The 27,954-nt window shown below is 46.9% G+C and overlaps 1 protein-coding gene and 1 pseudogene across 1 annotated transcript in view; one reads left to right on the forward strand and one right to left on the reverse strand.

Moving 5' to 3' along the window:
* LOC149327750 (calcium-activated chloride channel regulator 1-like) overlaps positions 1–27,954 on the forward strand; it is an 884,343-nt gene that overhangs the window by 141,652 nt on the left and 714,737 nt on the right. The window contains exon 4 of the mRNA XM_089564962.1: positions 21,834–21,940. Coding sequence (XP_089421088.1) covers positions 21,834–21,940 — 107 coding nt within the window. The remainder of the gene's footprint in view (positions 1–21,833; positions 21,941–27,954) is intronic.
* On the reverse strand, positions 10,456–11,614 carry LOC149327754 (uncharacterized; annotated as a pseudogene).

Consider the following 27,954-nt stretch of genomic DNA (forward strand, 5'->3'; position numbering starts at 1 on the left):
ACTTTATAGTTAACTGGGTTTCAGCTTACTTATCTAACCGACAGCAGTTTGTTAGTATTGACGACCATTATTCACACAGCCTGCCTGTCTCTTCTGGTGTTCCCCAAGGAAGTGTCCTCGGTCCCCTGTTATTTTTAATATATGTGAATGACATTGTAAAAGTAGTGACTCATCCCGTTCAAATACGGCTGTTTGCAGATGACTGTGTTTTGTTTAATGTAATTACATGTCATGAAGACCAACTATCACTCAATTTAAACCTAAACAATATTCTGGATTGGTGCAACCAGTGGGACATGAAACTTAACGCTCAGAAAACCGTATTTATGAGATTAACCAAGAAAAAAAACAGCCTTTTATACCCTTACGCTCTTCCATCATTTCCACTTTCGGAGGTAACTGAATATAAATATCTTGGCGTGACGATAACTAATAATCTAAGCTGGAACAAACACATAAGTAACGTATGTGCATCAGGGTTTCGTAAACTTTGTATCCTCAAGCACAAACTGAAGAATGCTCCTGCGGACTTGAAATTTTTAGCCTATTCATCATTAATCAGACCCAAGTTAGAATACGCTTGCATTGTCTGTGACCCATTTACTAAAACTAACATTCAAGCGCTTGAAATGATCCAGCGCAAGGCCATTCGATTAATCTTTTCAAAATACCGTTCAACCGACTCACCTACGGCCATAATGAGAGCAAACCGAATTCAAACATTGCAGGTAAGACGTAAAATTCTCAGATTAAAATTTCTTTTCCTTCTCAAACATAACAAGTTGTCAATGTGCCCGGATCCCTACGTCAAGCCATTTTCCGCTCCACGACCAACAAGACATCGCCACTCTGATTCACTAACTCCATTCACCGCCAGAACTAACCTATTTAAATACTCCTTCTTCCCCCGCACCGTAACTGAATGGAATGCTTTACCTTTACCAGCACTATGTGACATTGACTCCATTGAGGAAATAGAAGATTGACGCCATCTAACTTATTTGCTTTGTGTTTCGAATTTTCTTTCAGTGTATTATTTTTGTATATTCATTTTGCACTGTATTGCCCTTCCTGCTAGGGCCCAGAAGGGCCTGCAGTATTCTGTAAATAAATAAAAATAACACTTGTTCATTTGACTGTTTGTACCCACCCCTTGTGTAATACCCCCAGTGGGTCGTTAAGGTATTAAAATGAAATGTGTCTTTTCGCACTTTGTTTTATTGTGCGCCCACATTATATAAGGGGGTGTGTATGCAATAAATTCCTAGTTGTCAGTCAGCGCTTGTTTGTACGTCTCTTTCTGTTTTCCGTGTCTTTTTCTGCGCTGTTTTATAATGAATATATTGTTAGAGCATGTATATTGTTACGACCAGGGGTGTATTCAGACCACCACGGGTGACTGAGAACCAGCTTTGGAGCACGATACACATCCACCTCGTTCTCCTCATATTCTGGATAGACAGCGATGCCGACGAAATAGAATAGGCATCCTTTCTTCATGGGCGTCACAATTCCCCCTAGCCAGCCGAAGCCCGCACGGCGAGCTAAAAAGCACTGCGCGAATGGTAGGGCTTCAGCCGGGCAATACTTTAGTCCGTGTAGAACGACGGCCGCTTGCCATGAGACGCGTTATCAGGTAATTGAGCCCGCTAATCTGCTCAATAACAACATAGGGTCCATCGTGGTGGTGCAGCAGCTTCTGGGACAATCCCCGCTTTCTGACAGGCCGCCACAACAAGACCAAATCACCAGGGCTGTAAGTGACGTGACGGTGGTGGGCATCATAGCGGCTTTGGACCGATCTTAGGAGGCGAGAATACGAAGGCGGGCAAGGCGCCGGGCTTCCTCGGCGAGAAAAAGTGTCTCGGCGATGGAAGGATCTTCATGAGGTTCGGCAGAAAATAGTAGTATGGTGTCCGTGGTGTAGCGTGGGGGGCAAGCATATCGTAAAAAGAAGGGGCTGAAACCCGTAGCCTCATGGCGCGCGGTATTAAAAGCGGAGGTGATGAACGTCAGGACGCTCCCACAGTTTTTGTGCCTTGAATCACCGCAGATTGAGAGCATGTTAGTTATCGTTCGGCTCGAGGGCTCAGTTAGCCCATTTGTCAGCGGATGGTAAGGCGTGGAATGGCGAAATCCATGCGCAGCAACGAAGAAGCCGCTTCACGACGTCGGTGGTGAACTGCCGACCACGTTCACTGATGATAACTTTTGGGGGTCCATGGCGAAGAGCTATGGAGCGCAACATAAACGGACACATGATACGCTGTAGGTGAGGGTAGGGCAGCCGTTTCGCAATACCGAGTAAGGTAGTCAACACAAACAAACCACTATCCAGTGGTTTCCATGGTAGCATCTGGAAAATGGGCCCAGGAGATCAACGCCCACTTGCTCGAACGCTGCGGCAGGTCGTATCACACGGTGAAGCTCACCAGATGCAACGCTAGTGGGGCGCTTGTATTGTTGACACTGAGTGCAGCTGGCGCCGTACCGCTCAGTCATAGCTCACATTTTCGGCCAATAGAAGCGTGCCTGGATAAGGTGGAGCGTCCGTGACGAACCAAGAAGACCCGATGTAGGGGGGTCGTCGTGCATGGCCTGCTAGACAGAGGTGTACTGGCTCTTCGGAATTATCAGGAGGAAGTGCTGGCCTGTAGAAGAATAGTTTTTCTTCCATAGGAGACCATCTCGCACCCAGAAGTGGTTTGCACCGGAGGGGTCTTCAGCCTCCGCAAGGAGAGACTGCAGTGTTGAATCCTTCTGCTGTTCCGCTTTGAATGAGTCGAAATCAGGAAAAAAACAGTGACATTGACGCGACGCAGTGGACAAAGTTATCGATGTTAGACTCTGGCTCAGGAAGAGGCGATCGCGAAAGACAGTCCGCGTCAGCGTTCTGGCGACCGCTCCTGTAGACGACTGTGTAGTCAAACTCTTGTAGCCGGAGAGCCCACCGTGCAAGGCGCCCACACGGGTCACGAAGGTTAACGAGCCAGCAGAGGGCATGACGGTCGGTGACGATGGTGAAATGGCGTCTGTCTAGATACGAACGGAAACGCTGCGTGGCGAAGACGACGGCGAGTTATTCCTGCTCGGTGACCGTATAATTGCGCTGCGCCTTACTGAACGAGCGACTTGCATACACAACAACTTGCTCTTCGTTGTTGCAACACTGGACGAGCACAGCGCCGAGACCAACACCGCTGGCACCGGTGTGAATCTCTGTGGGGGCGGAGGGATCGAGGCGGCGAAGTACAGGGTGGGACGTCAGAGGAAATTGCAATTGGCGCAAGGCGGCCTACGCAGCACAAATCGTTAGCCCAATATTGGGAGAGAATTGTCTATGTCTGGTACTATATTTGACCAGTGCTGACTTGATTGCCCTGATATTGGCATTGCCATTCAGTATCATATCCAACCATGGCCCTAATTATCCGCTGTTCTTCCCATATTGGCTATGCCCCTTAATATCATCTCCAACAATGACCCTAAATATCCGCTGTTGTCCCCGTACTGGCGACGCCCCTTCATTACACCTCCAACGATGGCCTTACTTGTGCGCTGTAGCCCCCATATTTGATAACGAACATGAATACAACTATACTCAGTGCAGGCACAGTGATCATTGCCCGGTTTTTCTTGCGCACTGCGCATATTCAATGCCAAAAAATGGCAAAAGAAAGGTTTTATCACTCAGAGCATTGCTGAAAACAGTGTTTAGCTGTTCAAACAAGAAATATGCCAAGATTGCTCACTAGTAAAAGCAAAAGGTAACGAAGATGAAGCTTGCAATGAGTTTATGAAGGTTTTCGCGCTTGTCTATGAAAAACAGTTTCTATTCAAAGCACTTAAACGGTTTAAGAAAGCGAGGAAACCATGGGTGACGAAAGAGCATCTAAAAAGATGAAAAGTAAAAAACCGCCTTTATCAATAACTTTTACGTACATAATTTGGATACAACTTTGAAAGAGTTCAAAACCCTTCGGAATAAAGTGAATTCAGAGCTGCGGCGCGCGAAGTTTGCATATTATGGACAAATCTTTGCTAATATCACTGAACACCACACCAACGCTGCATGGAAAGTTATAAACAGTGTTCTAGGTCGTGAAAACAAGGCTTCACCGCCAGACACTTTATTGATAAATGGCCGTGAACTTGGTGGCAAGGAAGTCTGACTACTTATATGATTTGTTTCTTAATATCGTTGTCCCAACTCAAACGGAAAACGAGCCCACTGAAAACAGAACTCATCGGAACACCACCATTGACAGCATATTCTTACAGCCTACCGATGAGTCTGAAGTCTACAGTACGGTTATGGCTCTACCAAACAGCAAGGCGTTAGACACCGATAATCTCCAGATAAAACTCACCAAGTACGTCTTGAGCATAATAATGTCTGTTGTTGTGCACGTATTTAACTTAATAATTGAGTCCGGAAAATTTCCAGATGCAATGAAAATAGCTAAAACGTCAGTTGTGTTTAAAGGTGGAGATCGCAACTTGCCAGCAAATTATCGACCAATATCAATTCTTCCAATCTTCTCCGTGTGAATTGTTGGCGCTCATCCTTTGTATCGCTAACCTTTCCACCGTCTTCGCGCCTCCTCATGCTTTTAGCAAAATTCGCGCCTTCAACACTGTTTTTGCATTCTTTCCATCTTTTTTCTAATTCGCGCGCACTCAACCCTGTTTTTACCCATTTTCTTTTTTTCCGCATTTCATTCGTTCTTCATTTCATGGATTTCATTGTATAGTGCGATTCTCTTATCTTTTAATGCCCTGGAGATCGTGTGGGTACCAGTTCGATCGCGCGCCTTGATTACTCCCCCAGGTGGGCTTTTACCCGGTGTGTGTATATACGTGCGGGTTCAGTTTTTGTTCAACTAAAAGTTGGAAGTTCAGCGGTCTGTACTATCTTCTCTCCCTTCCTGTTTTGTGTTCGCGCTGCTGATACATATGGATCGCAACCAACTAGCCCGGCAGATGGTGTTTTTCTCCAAAGCATTGGAAAAAATAAATTCTATTAGATTTGCTACGTTTTTTGGCAGACATAACATTCTGAGTCATGCGCAATTCGGTTTTAGGAAAAAAAGGTCGACGAAAATGATAATGCCTCTTCTTGTACACATATTTAACTTAATAATTGATTCTGGAAATTTCCAGATGCAATGAAAATAGCTAGAACGTCAGTTGTCCTTCAAGGCGGAGATCGCAACTTGCCAACAAATTATCGACCAATATCAATTCTTCCAATCATCTGCAAAGCACTGAAAAATATAATCTCTTTAAGAATTACTACGTTCTTTAACAGACATAACGTTTGGAAGGATGCGCAATTCGGTTTTAGGAAAAACAGGTCTACGGAAATGGCTCTATTAACAATAAAAGAGTTTATTTTGCAAAACATAGAAATTAATATGTTCACACTTGCGGTTTTTGTTGATTTTAGCAAAGCATTTGACTGCCCGAACCACCAAATTTTAATAAGTAAACTGCACTATTATGGAATTCGCGGAAAGTGCTTAAATTTACTCGAAACACACCTTGAAGACAGAGCTCAGTTTGCGCCCTTAAACAACCACAATTCTGGGAATGTACCAATTAGATATGGAATCCCGCAAGACAGTGTCCTTGGTCGTTTATTATTCAACGCCCATATAAATTATATTGAGGACATAGATAGTTCAACGGATTTGATCATCTATGCTGACAACAGCGCTCTACTTATTTCTGGAACAAACATAGTTTAATACTGAAATATAACGAAGTACTTGCAAAACTGGTTGTTTGGTCGAAAGCAAACCTACTGAAGATTAATGCCGCCAAAACAAAAGCCATGATTTTTTTCGTGCTAGCAATAAAGACGTTAAAACTAATCTTACAATTACGTTCGAATGTCTAGAAATGGATGTTGTTGATGACGACCAAACTCTTGGAGTATACTTCTCCTCTAGTTTAGGCTGGGATACTCATATCAATTATCTATGTAGAAAATTGTCTTCAATTACTGGAGTTGTATCACACTGCCGCAGTATAGTTCCTTTGAGAGCCAAACTTCAGATATATCAAACATTATTTAATTCTCATCTAAATTATTGTACGTTGGTTTGGGGTACAGCAACTACGAGAAATTAATACAGACTTCTTACAATACAAATCCGAATAATTTATTCGTTTATTTATTTATTTACAAATACTGCAGGCCCTTCTCGGGCCCATGCAGGAGTGGATACAAAGTAGGCAATACAGGGGAACAAGTTAGGTACGTATATAATACAAAATAAGAATTCATCATATAAAATAAGAATAAGAATAAGAATCAACGTGTCCCCCCGCGCTGCAAGTCATGTATACGGGGGGTTCAGGCTGTTTCAAGTGGAAGTTATTTCCACTTTTTGCCTGAACCAACCCTCATCAATTTGTGATGAAAATAAAAACGTTTGATTGATTGATTGATTGATTGGTTGATTGATTGATTGATTGATTGATTGATTGATTGATTGATTGATTGATTGATTGATTGATTGATCGATCGTGGTGGTAATGATGCCAATTCAGGGAAACGAAAATAGCGGGTTCAGTGCGGAAACAAATATAGCTACACAAAATACGAAAGGAAAGTCAGCATCATAGTTTCATCACGGCTACATTACTGATGAATCAATGCTATTGACATGCTCTATGAATGATTCAACTGAGTTGTAGTTTACATCTGTCGAGGGTAGTTTGTTCCAGTTAGATATAGCCGCTGGAAACAAAGAATATTTATGAGCATTAATATGGCTTACAGGTTGATGAAGTGCTTTCTCATGGTTAGTTCTCGAAGAGTGCCGAAATGGTTCCTTGAGGAATGTTTCTTTTAATATCTTCAAATTACCGTGATAAAGTAGAAACAGAAATCTTAGTCTTGATGTTATTTTACGCTGTGCCAAGCTGTGACGATCTGCTTCTTGAAGTAGGTTAGATACGCTGGAATGTCTGGAAAAGTTTGAGTATAGAAAGCCTACTGATAAGCTTTGAATGCGTTCTAGTTTGCCTATCAAATATTGCTGGTGTGGACCCCAGATGATGTCAGCATATTCTAAGGTTGGTCTCACGAGCGTTTAAGATGCATTAAGTTTTACATTAGGAGGAGCGTTGCGTAATCTTCTTCTGAGGAAATACAGCTTTCCTTGGGCCTTCTGACATATGTTTTTAATGTGTTGTTCCCAGCTTAGATTGGTTGATAGTGTCACTCCTAGGCATTTTATATAATTAGTTTTCTCCACTGGGACATTGGCTGTAATGTAAGAAAAATCTAGTGGCTTTTTCTTGTTGCTAAAAATTATGCTTTTTGTTTTAGGTGCATTGAGTCTCATTTCCCATCTGGTGCACCAAGTCTGAATAGCCGATAGAGATTCATTTAGTTTAATTTGATCTTCTATAGAATCTATTACCTTATATACTACGCAGTCGTCCGTGAAGAGTAGAATTTGCACCTTCACTTCACTTCACTTCACTACACTACACTTCACTTCACTTCACTTCACTTCACTTCACTTCACTTCACTTCACTACACTTCACTTCACTTCACTTCACTTCACTTTATTTTCCTTAAAGACCCTTTTCCAGGGTGTTACATAAGGGTTGAGGTTTACAAAATGCCGGAATCAACAGTGCTTGAAAATGATGATGAACATGTTATGGCAGCAATATTATGGGGAAGGCCGTTCCAGTCAGCTGCTGCACGAGAAAAAAATGAGTTGGCAAAAACAGTGGTTCGGGCACGTGGACGCAAAACTTGAAGAGAATGAGCGGTGCGATGGGACCTGCGTTGTGGAAGTGCGCCAATGTATGGTTCTTGTTTTAGTGGTGAATAGAAGAACTTGTGAAACAGGACATGACTGGCTGCGCGACGGCGAGTACTAGACCTGACTGCGATTTGAGGGATGATATGCTCACGTCGTACGAGTATGAAGAGTGAATGAATCTGATAGCCCTGTTTTGAACAGCTTCGATGGCGTGTGTTAAATATTCTTGATGAGGGCTCCAGATGGGTGATGCGTATTCAAGTTTAGTTCTAACGAATGAGATGTACGCTTGTAGTCTTACGTGTTGTGGGGCTTCCCGTAGGTGACGCTTTAAGAAACCTAGGTTTTTATTAGCAGATGATATCAGGTTAGTCACGTGCAAACGCCAAGATAAATCATTAAAAATGGTGACAACTAAGTATTTATATGACTGGACGAGGTCAACTGGGGAGTTACAGACTGTGTATTTGAAAACAAGAGGATTGCGACGGCGGTGAAAGGACATGCACTTACATTTGTTAGAGTTGAGCATCATCATCCACTGGGAGCACCAGTCTTGCACATGGCGCAGGTCTGCCTGAAGGGATTCTTGGTCAGAATGGTCAGTCACTAAGCGATAAATGACGCAATCATCGGCGAACAAGCGGATGTGACAAGAGACATGCTGGGGTAAATCATTAATGTATATGAGGAATAACAAAGGACCGAGAACAGAACCCTGTGGGACGCCAGAGGTTACTGGAAGCGGGTTGGAAAGCTGGTTATTAATGACGACGGACTGAGAGCGATGCGTGAGGAAAGCTTTAATCCATGCAATTATATTCGGATGTACGTTCAACGGGGAGAGTTTAAGAAGCAAGCGTTGATGAGGTCCGCGCCTTAGCGAAATCTAGGAAAATGGAGTCAGTTTGTAGGTTAGTATCAAGGTTTGCGTGAATATCATGTAGAGAAATGGCTAGTTGAGTTTCGCAGGAGAACCCCTTGTGCAATCCATGTTGTGATGGATGGAAGAAATTATTTCAATCCAAAAATTGCATGATTTGGGAGTAAATGACAAGTTCCATGATTTTGCGCGGTACACTTGTTAATGAAATGGGGCAATAATTAAGAGGTGAATCAGTACTACCTGTTTTGCGGACGGGAACGAGCTTCCCCACTTCCCAGTCGCCTGGAATGGTACCTTCGGAGAGTGATTGCTTGAACAATGAACAAACAATGCTGCAACAGACTGATTTAGTGATTTTCAAGACCTTTGAATTGATTTCGTCTATGCCGGAGGCCGAGGAATTGTTAATTTTGTCGATTATGCACGAAATTCCATTACTGTTGAAGGTTATCGCGTCCATGCCTGTGGGGATTTTAAGAGGCAATCTAAAACATGGTGCTTCGGATTCGTTAGTAAAAATGCAAGAAAATGCAGTGTTAAACGTGTTTGCTCATTCTATATCAGTCATCCTTTCAGCAGAATTGTTAGTGAGGGTTGGAAGACGTGCTTCCTTCGGGTTTATCACTTTCCAGAACTTCTTGGGGTTATCGGTTATCATTTTTGGCAGATAAACATCGTAAAATGAACGCTTCGCACTTCTAATCGCCGCCAAATACGTGCGTTCGGTTTCGAAGTATTTATCCCAAGCCCAGGCTTGCTTGACGCTTAGCTGTACGAAATGCGCGTCTTTTCTTATTTTCAAGCTTTGTGAGAGCTTTTGTAAACCAGGATTTTTGATTATTTTTTCGAAAACTGCGTGTCGGAATATATTTATTGATCAATTCAGAAAACTTATATTTCAATAGCACCCAGTTGTCGTTTACACTTCTACTATGAAGATCCGTTTGAAACGTCGGTAGAAAGTTAGTTAGTTCGGGGTTAACTCCCCTTATTGTAGAGGCTAATAGTTTTCTGAGTAGTTTGTCTTATTACAGGTGAGAAGTTAAAACTGGCATGGATTACTTTATTACCGCTGATTTCCCTGAGACACGAAATGTATTCTAGGCTGTCTGGATTGGTGGTCAGTATCAGGTCGAGTGTGTTAGCCGTTTCCCCTGCGACACATGTTGGTTCAGAGATTAGTTGGGTTAAATTAAAATAAGGCAAACGTCTATAAATTCTTTTGACTCTTCTTGACTGGCTATACGCTGAGACTGGTTATGCCAGTCGATATTGTGGTAGTTGAAATCCCCAAACAGGAGGATGTGTGCCTTAGGGTGCTTGGAAACCATGTTATATAAAATATTATCAAGTTTGCAATGAAAGTCAGGACTGCTGTGAGGTGGTCTATAACACGCACCAATTAGTACTGTCAATGGAGATGCCCGACACATGATCCATAGAATTTCTAAGTCTGAAGTGACTTCAATGCTATAACAAGATAACTGCTCATGGACTGCAATCAGAACCCCCCCCCCCCCCCCCCGAGCATATTTGCGATCAGCGCGAAAAAGAGGAAACTGAGGCAGGTCGAAAAATATCTCGGAATCTGTGATGTCGTTATTCAACCATGTTTCAGTTAGAACGAGCAGATTGCTGCCCGACGATGTTACAAGATTTGACACGACATCACGTTTCGGCAGGAAGCTGCGAATGTTAGTAAAGATTACCGATAATGGAAAGTTGGCACGAGGAGTAGGCCGGGAAGATCGTGATGACCGGGAAGGATTAGTTGATTGTTACGATATATTTTGTACGGACTGAGATGATTCATCAAAAATATAGCGTTTTGGGCCAATATGCAGCGTTTTGAACCTCAGGGAAAAAGACGCAGACTTTGCCTTGGCAAAAGCCACAAGGTGTTTTCGGCAATTTTGGACACGACGTGAAAAGTCCTCCCCGACGCTATAACCGGTATCCTTGAATTTCGGACCTTTGGAAAGAACTAATTCCTTAGTTTTGAAGGATGTAAATTTAACGATGACCGGGCGTTGCCTGTCTTCAGAGTGGCGTCCGAGGCGATGGCCACGTTCTATATCATTTGCACTTAGCTGGGTGTCGAGGTGTTCGGAGCAGTGACGAATTATTTGGTCCTCGGACTGCGAGTATGTTTCAGAAGGGTTAATGTCAGGCAAACCATAGAAGATTAGGTTGTTGCGTCGGGAGCGATTTTCCGCGTCGTCAAGGCGATCCTCTAGTACACAAACTAGGCGAGCAGTCTCAGTTGCTGTGGTCTGCATTGCCTCTAGATCTGAACGGAGTGTCGGTAGATTTTCACAGTGGGTTTCTAGAGCACTGAGGCGTACGGTCAAATTAGACATTTTCTGGTCCATTGAGAGCAATTGACCCTTAAGCCCCTGCACTTCATTCACTAACTCTGCCTGGCTAGAAGACATCATCTTTAGTTCGCTAAGGATAGCGTCGAGCTTATCGGGGCCAGGGTTGCTCTCAATGTCACCGCACAGCAGTAGAAGAGACCGAACAATATTAAAGCACTCGACACTGATAACAAGGCAACACTGGGGGCTCGGGAGCTGTACCAAAAAGTAATTGCTAGTTTTCTTTGAGAATAAACTGAGATGGTTACCTACCTGCATGGCGAAGAAGGGTGGTTTAGACCGTGTTGTGGCACAGCCACCGAGCCCACAGAGTGCTGGCGTCGGTTGCTGCTCTTTTAGACTGTCTGTAGAATGTCGCTGACGATGGGGCTTCCCAGTCGAGTCTGAGGGTCCAGTTTGCTTGAGTCAGTAGCACAGGTGCGGGGGCGTCAGTAGCTGCAGCGCAGAATGTCCCTCCATTTGCACTGCGCATGGGCGCACGTTCGTTTGCAGTCATCCAGGAACAGCAAAAGGCGGCAGGGAGCATGGCGCAGATGATCATCGGCGGGAAAACCTGCATGTTGAAAACGGGTTGTTTAGACCGTATTGTGGCACAGCCACCGAGCCCACCAGAGTGAATGCATGAATGGCTATCATTGATATAGATTAAGAACAATAAGGGGGCGAGGACTGAACCCTGTTGTACTCCTTAGTAGACATCCAAGTTACCAGACTCAGAATTTTTCAGTTTGACACATTGTTCACGGTTTTTCAAAAAGCAGTCAATCCATGTAATGATGTTGTTTTCGATACATATAGCCTGCAGTTTCGTGAGTAAGTCTTGGTGAGGCCATCGCCCATTCGGTTCTATGCCTCGCTCGTCGGTAAATTGGTTTTTGAGGAAAGGAAATGTATCTGTCACTCATATCTCGGTGGACACCTAAACCTCGCCGGAACGGGCCTTAGAGAGGTCTAAAAAAATGGCGTCTAACTGGCATCGTTAAGGTCTACATTGGTACTTATGTCGTGAAGAAATAGCGCAAGTTGGATGTTACATGAAAGTCCTTTTTGAAATCCGTGCCGGTTAGGGTGAAAGAACTTTACAGATGGAAGGAAATTTATGATTTGCGAATAAATAATGTGCTTCATAATTTTGGAACAAACGCTGGTTAGAGATATGGACCGGTAGTTAGTAGAACCTGGCTTAGGAAGTGAAACAATCTTAACCACTTTCCAGTCATGAGGGACGATGCCGAATGAAAACGACTGCTGAAAAATGTGGGGCAAGATAACACTGGTGATTTCCTTAGTTCCTTTGAGTACTTTGGCATTCATGCCGTCGACGCCAGCTGATGAAGTCAATTTTAAAGTTTCGATTAGTTTCAAGACTCCTTGGGGCGAAAATGAAATATCTCGCATGATGGGATGGTTATACGAGGAAACATACGGAGGTTATCATCTGGTTCTCTTGTAAAAATAGAAGAGAAGGTTAGATCGAGTATTTCCGCAACCCCATCACTGGGGACAGGCTCACCTGCCTGATCCATTATTGAAACTTATTTGTCTCTCTCTTTGGGATTAATTGCTTAATTGAGTTAGTTCGAAGTTAGGCATGGTGGTTTCATAACAGGAACGTTTAGATTTAGTAATCTCCGAGTTATATAATTGGGACGTGGCGCGGTATTTCTGCCACACCTCTGGACTCAGTAAACTTTGGTGCACGGAATTGACGATTATTCTTGTTTTTAAGACGCTTGAGTGCGCAATTAAACCAACGGGAGCAACTACACTCGCTAATTGCTTCTGGTTGAGAAATAGGTATTGATTAGTTCCTGCATTTTAGACTTACATATTAACCATTTTTCCTCGACAGATCGCGTGCAGAAATCAACCGACATGAATTCCCCAAACCTGTTCTTCGTTGAAATCTCTATAATTACCTTTGTCATATAAGGTCAGTTTTTTGTTGCTTTTGGCTGGGTGGTTCAGTCTGGTGAGGAATGTGACATGGATGACTTTATGATAGCTAATTTCATCCAGGTATGACAGCGAAGGAATTCAATTGGGGTGGGTTGTAAGTAGAAAATCCAGGATGTTAGCTGAATGATAGGTATGCTTAGTTGCTGATTCAGCAATCTGGTATAGCGAAAATGTTAAGCTTGCGTTAACCTCGCAACACCTAGTTGCGGAAAAAATTCAGGGGGCACTTTGACTGTCTAAAGTGCCTAGAGGCGAAAGCGTTTTCCGCACCACTTTGACTGCTTTTGTGGCACTTGTGGCGTCACATGTAATTGAGTACTAATTGCTAAGTGACGACAAATCACTAATTATTGGTTAATTACTGATTTGTGCCTGAATACTAATTAACTGCTAATTAATGACACTTAAGCTTCGCCTTTAGGAGTGGAACGCGACAGCGTGTTGTAGCGCTGCCAGGGAGTCCACGAAACGCCACCACCCGTTCGGCGCGATGCCTTGCCCTTTGAACGCTTTTGAGGAAAGGAAAGGGCGCAGTAATTCTCTGTCATCTCGGTGCACACCTGAACCGCACCGTAGAGGAAGGGAGGAAGTGGGAGTGGAAGAAGAAAGACAAAGATGGCCCGTAATGAAGAAAATGAAAATTGCATTTGAGGAATGGAAATTACGCAGTAACTGTATTACATATGTGGGTGGACATCCGTCAAAATTCAGGGGGGCACTTTTTGACCTAAAGTGCGGTCACTGATGTGTGGTTAAGATGTTAAGCTTCGCCTCTAAGAGTGGAACGCGACAGCGTCTTGCAACGCTTCCAGGAGTCCATAGAACGCCATCGCCCATTCGGTTCTATGCCTCGCTCGTCGGTAAATTGGTGTTTGAGGAAAGGAAATGTATCTGTCACTCATATCTCGGTGGACACCTAAACCTCGCCGGAACGGGAAGGGAGGAAGATGGGAGTGAACGAAGACACCGTATTCACTAGACGCACCTAGACGCACTAGACTAGAGCCAAAGTACAATAGGCCCCGTTTGAAATTCGCGCACTGTGACGTCACGACCGTTTAGACCAATTGAAAAGCGTGACATTTCTGTCGACAACTGCTGCTTACAACGATGAGACATTAAAGGCTTTCGCCTTAATAAACCTTCAGCCTTCAGCCTCCAAAAAATTGCCTCAGTATTATTTCTCGAAATGTAGAGGGTAATGACACACCAAGTAATGTCAGGAAAGTTAAAATCACCGAACATAACAATAGGGGCATGCGGATATAGAGATCTTACAGAGTTAAGTGCGTGGTGGAACTGGACATGAATGAGTTGTCGGAAACAAGAGGCGGAGGAGTGCAGCTGTACAGCATACGGACACGATTTCTACAGAAGTGTGAATGGATATTCGGTGGCAATTCAAATCAGGATGAGTAGCGGTGAGAACACCACCGCCGCGTCTATTGTTGCGGTCGGCACGAAATATTCGGAAATCCGGGTGGGAAGCAAAAATTCTCTGAATTATGTATACATGAATGGAGCCATGCCTCGGTTAACGCGATAGGTTAGACAAGGTCACGTGGTAGGGTCATCGCAGTAAAAGAAACAAGGATGATCGATCACCAGATAGGGAAGAACCACATTATCTTTCCCAAGACGGCTTCGCATGTTACATGTAGCACACGAGAGGTTTCTGTTTTCATTTCCCTTTTCTTTTATAAGGTGATCCCGAGCAGCTTCTTTAGCTCAGGGACGATGTGCTCTTTCGCAAATACTGGTTGCTCTGTGGCAAATCCTAGCTGAGCTTTGATGAACCTTGTCTTACGTGCTTTTTCAACAACTGCGTCTAGTGTTGACCTACAGCGAAAGACCTCAACAATGTTCTCATCCGCCGCATCTGTTCCACTATTCCATGGCAAACCTGAATGTTCTTTTCAGTAACGGGTTCATCCAACGTTTCAATAACCTTTCCGAGCACGTCCACAACGTTCTTGTTATTTTCAACCGGAATCCCTGTACATTCGACATTTTTGATTCTTGAGTACTAATTCTGAGCAGTTATCTTCAGAAAATTGTCACTAACCTGTTCCTTCAGCCTTTCCACCTCTTGTATTAAGAGCACATAGTACGCCTTTAAAGAAGCGTTACGTTCCTCTTTCATGTCTTGATATTGTTTGCTCATGAACTTCATGGAACCTCCCTCGCCAACTCTTCCTACTCGCGAACCACCAGCCAACAAGCGGCTGGCAACTCCCACTACCTCCCTGACCACAGCAACACCGGCCGAGATACAATCCCAGTCCTACCTCCCATATTGGAACAACTCACGGAGGCCAGAATTCAGGTCGCGGTGCAGGCGGCCATCCAGGCCTTCACCAACGAATTCTCCAGGACCACTACCGGTTTAGACGAATTCGCTCGCCCAATTAACGATGTAAGGAGCAAGAGGCTCGCCACGCGACAGCTTGTGCCGCCGCGCGGCCTGAAAAGAAGGCCCAGCTCTGTGCCCTCTCGAACTCCAGCGCGGCAAATGATGCCTTCAGTGACGGCGAGACCACGCACGAGCCTAACCATCTGGCAGTGGAACTGTCGAGACTTTGGTTCCAAGCGGAGACTGGTTCACCAGTTCCTAGCTCGGGCAGACGGCCCCGACTTGCTCGCGCTGCAAGAGCCCGCCGATCCTCTTACCCTACCCTACCTGCCCATCGTCCCCATTTCCCTTACACCCCCTCGAGTTGCATTTCTTGTAAGCCGTGCGCTCACTACCATCTCCCACCACTTAGACGTCCCCGAGGTAGATCATATCCTAATCGAACTGGTGCCGCAACACACTCAGGATAGAGCCGCCGCGGTGGCTCAGTGGCTATGGTGCTCGGCTGCTGGCCCGAAAGACGCGGGTTCGATCCCGGCCGCGGCGGCTGAATTTCTTTGGAGGAGAAATTCGAGGCCCGTGTACTGTGCGATGTCAGTGCACGTTAAAGAACCCCAGGTGGTCGAAATTTCCGGAGCCCTCCACTACGGCGTCTCTCATAGCCTGAGTCGCTTTGGGACGTTAAACCTCATAAACCAACCAACACTCATGATAGCAGTCTCTTCATCCTTAACGCGTATAGCCACCCGAATTGCCTGCGGCACGACTTCAACCGACTATTCTCGCTTGCCAAGCGGGCCGCACACAAATGCCCCCTTCCACGCCCCACACACGGCCTAGGACTACACAACTGGCACCCCCAAGGGGCGCAGGGTATGGTTCGCAGCTCAGCAGGCCGGCTTCTCCTTCTCACAGACCCCACCACCCCTGCTCGCATTGGGAACAGCGTCTGTGCAGACACTACTGCAGACAACACCTTCAGCCACTGCCTCCCTCACCCTGGGTGGCGTAACACCCAGGAGAATGTGGGTAGTGGTGGCTACATTATCGAAATTCTCTTACAAGCAGGTCAAACACGCAGACCCCTCGTGATGCTATCATCACGAAGTGGGACTCGTTCCGGACGTGCCGAGGAGCTCGTACTCTACGCACCATATCAGACATAGCTACTTTGGATCGACCAACTCCAGCATTACGCCCACGCCGTGACTCGCCCCCGCCCAGAGGACTACCCTGCAGACGCAAAGGATCTCCTGCACCTATGGGAGGCCAGGGCGGGTCTCGAGTGGAGGTGGCGGCGTCAGCCTGGAATAGAACACTCAGACGCCGGCTGGCGCGGCTCAACAAGGAGATTGGGACGCATGCTGCGACCCTATCTCGCCAACATTGGGAATCGCTCTTTAATAAGCTGGAGTGCTACATAAGCCTGCCCCAGACCTCGAACCTATTTTTCCATCTCATTGATTCCACTCAGTCCAAGACACACCAGAAACACTATCAAGCTCATACGCACATCCGAGGCTCAGGGGCCTCGAGCGTAAAGGTTTTGAGTGACTACCGACGGACGGCCGAAAGCGTGGCAGACTTCCTATGGCACAACGTTCGCCCTTCGCTACCAAGGAAAGTAAAGACCACTCAAGTCGGTCCTTCATTGAGGAGGGGGACGGAGTTGCGTTAGAATGTGTTCACTCATTGGCCAGAACTCTTACATCTAAGAAGGACCCTTGGCCGGAGCTCTGGGGAATGCTTCTTATTGATCGACTTGTCATTGATGCTGCCTGAGAAAGAAGGTGGCTTCATGGTCCTCCCCACCAGTATGCAGAAGATGGAGGCTATTGACGCCATTAACAAGAACTTCAAGACTTCGAGGCTTAAACTGATCAAGGCCCAGTCTCGGATGGTTGCTCTACGGTCGGACTTAAAGCTGGACGATCTGGCGTATGAAGTGAAGGACTGAAAAGCTAACGCCCTGCGAATGTTTTTTTTTTTTTTGTGCAAGCAACATTACGCTAGTCGCCAAGCTATTTCGCGAAGCTCTGGAAAGGCCAAGCTGCGCATACCCGAGGAGGGGGTGACGTCACACGGCGCACAGCTGGAGCGCCGGGGCCGCCGCCGGAGCCGCCACCGTGCGCTCTCCATTACCTCGCCGACAGTCTCCCTCCCTCTCTCCCTCTCTGATGCGCATTAGCGATTGCGCATGGCCATTTGCGTGGTTTGTGGTGTATATGAAATTGGCAGTGGTTTAGCTCTGCTATGCCAGGATATATGTAGCGTGAAGTGAGAGCAAGGTGGACACCTGAACCAGAAGGAAGGTGCATAACTGCCCTCTTGTATTTTATTTTATTTATTTATTTATTTATTTATTTATTAGTTACCTGCATCGCCCTGCAGGGCATTACAGCAGGGGGGTACAGACTTCATTATAGGTATAAAAAAAATTATTGCAGTGCATGGAAAAATGCTTCATTAGACGTAATACATACAATGCGCGATGGCAAACTGTTCCAGTCCCCAACAGTTCTAACAAAAAAAGAATAACGCAAGACGTCACCTTTGCAAGAAAATTCCCTGACCTTCAAGCAGTGGTCCAGTCGCTGATATATAATGAGGTGCCTGGATATATAGTTCGCGGTTTATGCCAGTTTTTGAATAATAAATCTCATGGAAAAATTTCAATCTGATGTACCTTCTACGGTCCTTCATACACAGGGTTGAAGAATTTGCTGCGGAAAGTGGTCTGGAGTGCGCCCCGGAGAAGTCTGAGGTCATTACACTCCACAAACTCCCTTACACATCCCCAGGAGAAGTTGAGCTTTTCCTGGGTGGACGCAAGATTAATGAAGTGGACAAGATCCGGATACTGGGGCTCTGGCTTCAAAGTAACCTCACATCCGACCATATGATCAGAACCATCAAAACAACAGTTAATCAAATCTCAAGAATGATCCGCCGCATTACCTGGTACCGCAAGGGTATGAGAGAAGAGGACACCCTTAGACTCGTCCAGGCCCTAGTTCTGAGCAGGATAACATACGGCCTCCCTTACCAAAAACTGGGCACTGTGGAAACCAGAGCTATCGATACAATCATAAGAGGGGCTTACAAAACTGCCCTCAATCTTCCAATAGCCACTTCTACAGAACGACGCCTAGAGCTTGGTCTGCACAACACTTTTACCGAGCTTCAAGAAGCCCTCTTGGAAAGCCAAAAAGAACGCCTTCTAAAAACCAATGCGGGAAGGACGATCCTGACTAAATTAGGGACATGGCCGGGGCTGGAGACAAGAAGCAGTGAAACCTCTCTTCCACTCCAAACCCGAGGAAAGATCACCGTTAGTCCAATCCCACGTCACATGCATCATGCTCATCAGCAAGGCAGAGGACAAGCGCGAGCAAAGGCACTTCAGAAACACCTAGAAAGCGACCGTAAAGCCGTTTACGTAGACATTGGGGCCTACCCCACGCCGGGAAAGTTCTCAGTCGCTGCGATTGACCACCAACTAAAACCGGCTCTCCAAGCTTCTATATATGCAGAAAACCCCTCCTCTGCAGAGGCTCTGGCAATAGCTATCGCCATCAAACATAAGGACCAAAGAGGAGAGTCCTCCCACATTATAACAGACTCTCAACAAGCCTGCCGAGACTTTCTTATTGGCAGGCTTCCCTCAAGAGCAACACAGCTACTTGGCAATCTCAGCCAAACACACAGACTAACATGGACACCTGGTCACGAAGAACTAGCTGGAAATGAGGTAGCCAACGATCTAGCCCGAGATTTAACCCACCGGGCGGATCCTCATCCCTACCCCACGCCCATGCCTAGCACCTATGGTGACAGATTAGAACATATTCAGCTGGAGCGCAGAAAATACCCACCCCCTCACATAAAACTAGACTCCTCCGCAGCCATAGACTGGAGGAAAATTCAGACCAACACTTTCCCTAACTTGTTCATCCTACACAAGATTAGCCCCACTCAATATCAGAATACATGCCCTTTGTGTGGAGCTTGCCCTACGCTCTACCACATATCGTGGGAATGCACAACGAAACCAAAACACTTAACTGTATCCAACCCGACATATGAGCAGTGGGAGGTGGCCCTGACCAGCGAGACCCTGGATCAGCAACTTAAGTTGGTTCAGCAAGTCCGTCAGTCAGCTAAAGCCAGTGGCGCCTTGTACTAGGGGTGCCACCAAAGTTGCTCGAGCAACCTTCCTCATTTTAAATAAAAGTTTTCTCTCTCTCTTCAACTCTTTCCAGTTAAGTTTTCGTTTGCTTTCCGTCATACTAACTTGCCGATTATAATTACCAAGAACAAATCTAACTGCCCTATTCTGAATTTTCTCTAATTTTCCTACACACTCATATGTGTGTGGGTCCCAGCAAACACATCCATATTCAAGTATGGAGCGTACATGACTAAAATACAGTGAAATACAGTGGACACCTCAACCATGCTTTAAGCTAAGTGGCGGTAGTGACAGGTGTGCCCTGCATGCGTTGGCATTGACAACGCTGTGCCAGAAACGTGGCTCTGAAGCCATAGGCCGTCGGCGTTCGTTGGGTTCATGGCGTTGACGTTGACCACATTTTACACTCCAATCATTTTAAGGAAAGTAAGTGCGCATAATGGTTCCCTGGGTCAATGGACGCCTGAATCGTGCTTATAAGTCCATGGGGTGGTGACAGGAAGATGATAGCTGCAGGCATTGAGAAGGTTGTCCCATAAACGCGGCGTTGAAGCCATAGGCCATCGCGTTCATTGTGTTCATTGGCGTTGTCAACGTGGTCGAGGTTGCCATTGTATGGGGCGTCGGCGTAGTGTGTGCGGCGTATTCATACTGCCAGGCCTCTGGAGTATCTTCGTCGTTTTCTCGGCAAGCAACCTGATTTACACAGGTTGCTTTGTTTAGTTTCCCCTATAGGGCCTAGGGACCTTCCTCAGACAGCCGCGGTGTGGCTGCTGCGGCCGGGTGATGCCAAACGTGTGGTGGACGGCAACGGGGAGCGGGAGAGACGGCTCAGCGACATGTACTCCCCTCTGTAGTCTTTTATTTGCCGTAGTGGGGAGCCGATGGCGAGACACCGCACGGGTCGTGGCTGTACCTCGCCTCGTGACGGCCTCGCCACAGCTGTACGGGCCGTGGCGAGGTATGTGGCCGGCGTGGCCACAATGGAAACACAGCGGGCGGTTGTGGGGAATCCTCCACTCGTCGCATTTCTTAAAGCTTTTGCGTCGCTCGTAAAGTGGGCGTGCGGGAGCTAGTGGCCGTCGTTCTTGTAGAGCTGGTGCCCGTCGAAGTGGGCTTGGGGGTCTCTTCGAGGCGGAGGACTGCGTAGTGCTGTGACGTAGGTCATGGCTTCAGCTTCCGTTGGTGTCATCGGTGACGGGGAGCCAAGTGCCCACTGTACTTCTTCACGGATGATGTCCGTGAGCGACGCCACCTGAGTCTGATCGTCGGCTGTGTTGTGGATGGCGGCATCCGCGAAGTTCTTCGCGAACAATTTCGCGTATCTGATCTCGCAGGTTATCCCCGCTTGAAGGGGTATCCTCTGGAGGGCTTGCCGTCAGCACTTGAAGTGCTCGGTTGGAGTGACGGGTCCGGGCGTCAAGGGTCTTTTCGATGGCAGAAGGTTCAACTACAAACGCGGCGATGGCTTTGGAGGACCCCGGTTCAGACAGGCGAACAGCTGCTTCTTCACGCCGCGCTTTAGAAATGAGTTTCTTTTTTTCAGTCTCGTCAAGGTTGGAGCTACCGAAAAGACGTTGCATTTCTTCCACATGCGCAGTCACGGTCTCGTTTTGGTGTTCAATTCGTGACCGCAGCAGCACCTCCACTCTTTCCTTCGTTACGACGCTAGTGAACATACCGAGTAGGTGCTTCGTGAAGGTCGCCCAGGTCGTGACGTAAGATTCCTGATTTTCAAACCACTTTCTGACAGGGTGGTACAATGCAAAATAAACGATTCGAAGCTTGGCGCTATCGTCCCAGGTGTTCGACGCTGCCACAAGGTCGTACATGTCCAGCCAGTCTTCTACATCTTCGTGTGGTTCTCCACACAAAGTCGGTGGCTCACGGAGCTGGCGACGTAAGACTGGCGTTGGCTGTACACCATGTTACATCGTGAGGGGCATAGCAGGATAGCAGGTCAGCACCTTCACCAGATGTCATGTAGTGGTGAGTGCAGTCCTACGAGCAGGGAAATGGCGAGGATAGCTTCCAAACGGAACTCTTTTTTTTGGGGTGACTTGCGCTCACAAAGAACTGAATGTCTCGGTGGCGGCCTAGCAACTGGCATGCTCGGCGGCTGCTTTGAAGAATGAACAAACACTACAAAGATTCGTGGCAGTATTTCAGGGTCGTTTTGTGTACTCGTCCTGTCCTTGTCCTTGAGTTGCGCGCTGTTCACACCACGATGCCAGCCCTGAGAATACTAACACCCGGCCCTTAATCGTTACGCAGAGTATGAATTCGCGCACCTCTGGCCACGGCTTCGGTACGGCATCTTCGACGAGATCGGTGTACCGGGAAGCAGGCGGTTCCCCATGGTGGTCACCGACAACGACACGGTACGCCAAAGAAAGCAACTACCGAGCATGAATATAAGGAGTGCAAATGCCGCTCCAAACGAGCAGCAATAGTCAATTGACGATAGATCAGTGAAGCAACTGTACTTCCATGAAGAGTACGTGACCACGCTATAAAATCGTGGGTCTTTTATGTGCTTCTACGCAACCTGGCTGAATTAGTTTTCTGCTAGTGGCACGCAAGACAGGAAATGAAGCTAATATAGACCAGTAAAATAATGAAAACTTCCCTTTTCGTTAGCTTAAGTAGCACCTGGAAGCTATTGGCTTCTTTTATTTTGTTATTTATGACTAATGAAAGCAACCGTCCGACTGCAGAGCATATTATGTACACCCGCCGTGGTGGCTCAGTGGCTACTGCGCTCGGCTGCTGGCTCGAAAGACGCGGGTTCGATCCCGGCCGCGGCGGTCGAATTTCTATGGAGGCCAAATGCTAGAGGCACGTGTACTGTACGATGTCAGGGCAGGTTAAAGAACCCCAGGTGGTCGAAATTTCTGGAGCCCTTCACTACGGCGAACCTCATAGCCTGAGTTGTTTTTGAACGTTAAACCCTAATTAACCAAACCATATTATGTCCTTGATTTACAAAAATCAAGACAGCGCTACTTTGGTGATACGCTTGGTCGTTTCGTGACAGAAAATCCCAGTAAATTTTGGCAGTTTCTCTCAAACAAAGGAAGTAGAGAACTTGACAAGATTGTCGTCAATGATCCTGCCATTACAGAAAAAAAAAGAGATAGGTGATGCTTTGAATACTTATTTCCAAAGCGTTTTCACTAAATCTAACACTCCGTTAAACCATCGTTGTCTGAACAGTTTCGAAAGAAGTGTCACTATTAGCAGAGAAGGTTTGGTTTATTTGGTTTATGGGGTTTAACGTCCCAAAGCGACTAAGGATATGAGAGACGCCGTAGTGGAGACCACCTGGGGTTCTTTAACGTGCACTGACATCGCACAGTACACGGGCCTCTAGAATTTGTCCTCTAAGAAATTCAACCGCCGCGGCCGGGATCGAACCCGCGTCTTTCGGGTCAGCAGCCGAGCGCCATAACCGCTGAGCCACCGCGGCGGCACTAATAGCAGAGAAGGAATAGTAGAACTACTCCTGCGGCTAGACCCCAAGAAATCCCCCAGCCCCGATAATATTCTCACTACCTTTCTTAAAATGTACCCTGAAATAGTAGCCAAGTTTTTGATAATAATATTTAATAAGTCTCTTAAATCGGGTACAGTACCAGATGAATGGAAAAGTTCTCCCGTGGTTCCGGTTTTTAAAAGCGGCAGCCGACTGCAAGTTGATAATTACCCCCCTACTTCACTCATTTCCACCTGCTGCAAAGTGATAGAACACGCACTCACCAAATACCTCAACAATTATTTAGACCACACGGGAATAATGACCAAAGCGCAACATGGCTTCCGTCGAGGATTCTCAACTACACCACAGCTAGTGGTCACTGTAGATGAACTTGCTAAAGTGCTTGATTGTGGTGGCCAGGTCGACGCGAGTTTTTTAGATTATTCCAAAGCTTTTGATCGAGCATCTCATTATAAACTAGTAATAAAAATGAAATTATTAGGCATTCCGGATCAAGTAATAAATTGGGTCACATCATACTTATCAAAGCGAAAGCAGTTTGTCGACATCGATGGAGCCACCTCTCGATTCTTAGAGGTTTACTCAGGTGTGCCTCAGGGGTCGGTTCTGGGTCCAGTACTAATAAATATTTATATAAACGACCTCACAGAAGCTCTCTAACCCTCTGTGTCCGTAAAGCTGTTTGCGGACGATTGTATTATAGTTGTCTATCAAATCTGTGTCTGACCAGCTTACTTTGAACGCAAATTTACAGTTATTAGCTAAATGGTGTAATGAATAGGAAATGGTTATTAACTTTGACAAAACAATTTCTCTGTGCATCTGTAAAAAGACCACGCAGCTTAATTTTTCATACAACATTAATAACATTGCAATCAGAGCTGAAAAGAATATAAGTATCTAGGTGTCACAATAACGTCATGGCTCAATGGACTAAACACATCGAAAATATTGCCACGTACCATTGTGGTGTCCGTTCGCTCGCTCAAGGCCGCAGGAAAGGGATGTCGTCATTTATGTTCGTGACGCGAGAAGCGACCGGACTAATCTCGATTCATCACAGCCATGAAGAGCTGCATCTTCTTCTTTCTTCTTTCTTTATTGAATACTGCAAACCTTATACAGGTCCAAGCAGGGTGGGTAAAATGACAAACAAAACAATAATAACAAAGTTAGTAAACATCAAAGTGTGGCGAAAGGCAATAAAGAATCATTCCAGTCCGTTACTGTGCGAGGAAAAAATGAAAACTTGAATAAATCTGTTCGTGCAAAATACGGCGTCAGAGAATTAGGATGATGGTGGCGTGTATACCTCGACGTTGAAAGCGACAGATATGGGGCAGGGTTAATAGCTAATTCTTGTTTCCAAAGCAAGTAAAGAAATTCCAAACGTAAATTTTTTCTTCGCTCTGCGAGACATTGAATACCATTAACCTGCATTATTTCAGAGGGTGAGTCATACGGGGAAAATTTAGAGTAAATAAACCTTACAGCTTTTCTCTGTACCTTTTCTAGGCGGGTGATATTGTGTTTAGTAAACGGGTCCCAGACAACACATGCGTATTCGAGTTTCGGTCTAATCAGTGAATTGTAAGCAAGTAATTTTACGCTAGGGGGAGAAGTTTTAAGCTTATGTCTTAAGAAGTATAGTTTGCGGAGTGCAGAAGAGCAGATGTTATCTATATGTAAATTCCATGATAAAGTGTTAGTAAGTGTGACACCCAAATACTTATATTTAGTCTCTTCCAGCAAAGGCGATGAACCTAGCCTGTAGTTAAAAGAAAGAGGAGCTTTTTTGCGAGAGAAGCGAAGAAAGACGGTCTTATCAGTGTTAAGTTGCATGTCCCACGTTTCACACCATTCAAAAATCTTAGCAGGTTCCAGATTACTCTAGATGATCTCTACCTGTTATCTCGAAGTTTCCTTGCCGGCATTAAATTGTACGATGCCGCGAGCAGCGGGCATTCGTAGTTCGACGACCGACGAGCACGTTTGTTGCTTACGCCGACGCCGAGTGATTCAGTTCTTTTGCGGGCGCAAGTCAGCCCAAATAAAGAGCTTTGTTTGCAAGCCTTGTTGCTGTAATCCTGACCGCTGGACTGCCGTCACTACAATGTGACATCTGGTGGAGGTGCGGGGTAGCCTTTCATATACCGGACACCCCACGCAAGTCGTGACGCCAGCCCTCTAAGTCAGTCACCGGAGGACGTGACGCCAGTCCACCGCGCAAGCCGACGTCTGCTAGGCGACGCTCCTGAGTTCGAGACTCTGCCAGACCCAACCCGGAAGCGAAAGCAAGTAGCAACGTCCACCATGAGCTTGCCCCAGACGACCACTCCAATCATTCTGCAGCAGCCCCGGGTGCCACCATGCTTCGACGCTTCGCCTGGTGCCGACCCCGAAGAATGGCAGGAGCAGTTCGACCGTGTGGCTGTCTTTAACAACTGGGACGATGCCATGAAATTTAGGCACGTCTTCGCCGTTGGACAGGCCAGCAAGAATCTGGTTCGATAATGAGGGAGCTAGCCTTACGGATTGCGAAACGTTCACAGAGCAGCTTCTCAAGACCTTCACAAACGTCGTGAGAAAGGAGAGAGCCCAGCAGCTGCTACAGTCTCGCATACAACACCCAAACGACAACCGAGACCGTTGCAGTGTACACTGAGGAAATGAAGCGTCTCTTCCGGCGTGCCGACGCGAGCATGAAGGAAGAAGAGAAGGTGAAGTTGCTTATGCGAGGAGTTAAAGAGCAACTGTTTGCCGGCCTAGTCCGCAACCCACCGAAAAGCGTCGCGGAATTCGTACAAGAGGCGTCCACAATGGAAAAAACTCTTGACGCCCGAGCCCGCCAATACGACCGCCAGCAGCGCGTCTTCTCAGCAAACTGCCTGGACACCGTTAACAACGATAACCTGCGGGAGGTTATCCGTCAAGCTGTGCGAGAAGAGCTCCGACGATTGCTGCCAACGGGAACGCAGCCGCAGCATTCATCACTGACTGACGTCGTCCGGGACGAGGTTCAACAGGCCTTGGGTGTGACGCAGACGCCCACGCAGCCTCTGCAGCCCCCAGCCATGACTTACGCCGCAGCTGTTCGTCGTCCTGCCCCTGGACGACGGGACCCAAGTCCCTATCGCCCTCAGCCAGCTGCGCTGGACCGCCGCCCTCTCGCCCCAACCCGCCCGTCCTACGAGCGTCGCACAGGGCCGAGGAAATGCGACGAGTGGAGAACACCCGACCAGCGCCGCCCACTATGCTTCCGCTGCGGCGAAGCCGGTCACATTCTCCGGTACTGCCCATACAGCAGAATGGGTATCCGAGGGTTCACTTACGACGACCCACGACCCCGACCCGGCCAGCGACCAGCCGAAATCGAGGAGTTTTTGCGTCGGGAAGAATGCTCACCGCCCAGCCACCTATCACGTTCCCCGTCGCCATCGTCACCGCGCTTTGTATCTCCTAGCCGAGGCTACGCAGTGCGTGGACGCTCCCCCAGCCCCCGAAGGTTAAACTGAATAAAGTAGCCTCTGGAGGTGAGGTTAGTACAAAGATCCTTCACCGACGAAAACCCAAGTCAATGCCACAACTACGACTACGACGACAACACCGACGACCACACCGACGACGACGACGCGGCAAGACTTGAAACTTTTACCGCTGCCCAGTGAAGTAACGTCGGAGTACGCCCACCTTCAAAATTTCACCAGCGCTGCGACTAGGAACAAGAATAGAGAAGGAAGGACAGGGACAAGCGCTTCTCCTTGTCCTTCCTTCTCTGTTCTAGTTCCTAGTCGCAGCGCTGGTGAAATTTTTAACATGTACCAACTAGCTCAAACCACGATTTTGCTCCAGTACGCCCACCGTAGCCTCACTACTTGACGAAGCCCAGATCGGACACAGAAGACAACGTACAATACGAGAACGCGAACAAGTGACCTTGAAGTTACGGTCGACGGTCACGCGGTTACTGCCTTGTGCGACACGGGAGCTGACTACTCTGTCATGAGTGGCCCACTCGCTGCCCGACTCAGAAAGGTAACAACAACCTGGGATGGCCCGCTGATCCGCACCGCAGGTGGCAACCTGATTAAGCCATCAGGACGCTGCACCACGAGAGTTACTGTAAATGGGAGAACCTATGTGACAAACTTCCTGATCCTACAGCAATGCTCGTGAGACGTGATTTTGGGAATGGACTTCCTGAATGAACATCGAGTGATCATCGACCTTCGATCTAAGTCGATCAAGCTTTCCACGGACAAAGTCATACCTGTTGCGACGAGCGTGACTCATCACGTCGCCTTAAACGTCCTCGACGAAGCACTGAGCGTGCCGCCCCGATCAAGTGTTCTTGCCTGCATAGGTACTGGAGACATCGAAAGTACCGAAAGGGTCATCGAGGGAACACCCAGCTACTCCTGGATCGAGGATTGGGCTTCGCAAGGGGACTCGCCGAAATCCGAAATGGCCAAGCCCATGTGCTGCTAACCAACTTCAACGAAGAATACCGGCATCAAAACAAAGGTACGACTATTGCCTCTCTCGAAGAGCTGCCAGACATCAGAGACATATTTGCCCTCCCGGACCAAAACACAGAACCATCTGACCAAGGCCATCAACCCAAAATCGACATCAACCCGGCATTACCCCGGAGCAGACAAGACCAAATACGCAGTCTTCTTCAAATGTACAGCGATTGCTTCTCATCAGCAACGAATGTGCGACGAACCCGGCTTGCCAAGCACCGCATTGTCACAGACGAACACTCCCGACCACTGCGGCAGAGCCCCTACCGCGTATCGCCTATAGAACGCCAAGCTATCCGCAAGCAAGTAGAGGAAATGCTACGTGACGACGTCATCCAGCCATCAAGGAGCCCCTGGGCTGCACCAGTTG

This window comes from Amblyomma mixtum, chromosome 10 (genome assembly GCF_055824585.1).
Source record: "Amblyomma mixtum isolate Tamu chromosome 10, ASM5582458v1, whole genome shotgun sequence".
NCBI lineage: Eukaryota > Metazoa > Arthropoda > Arachnida > Ixodida > Ixodidae > Amblyomma > Amblyomma mixtum.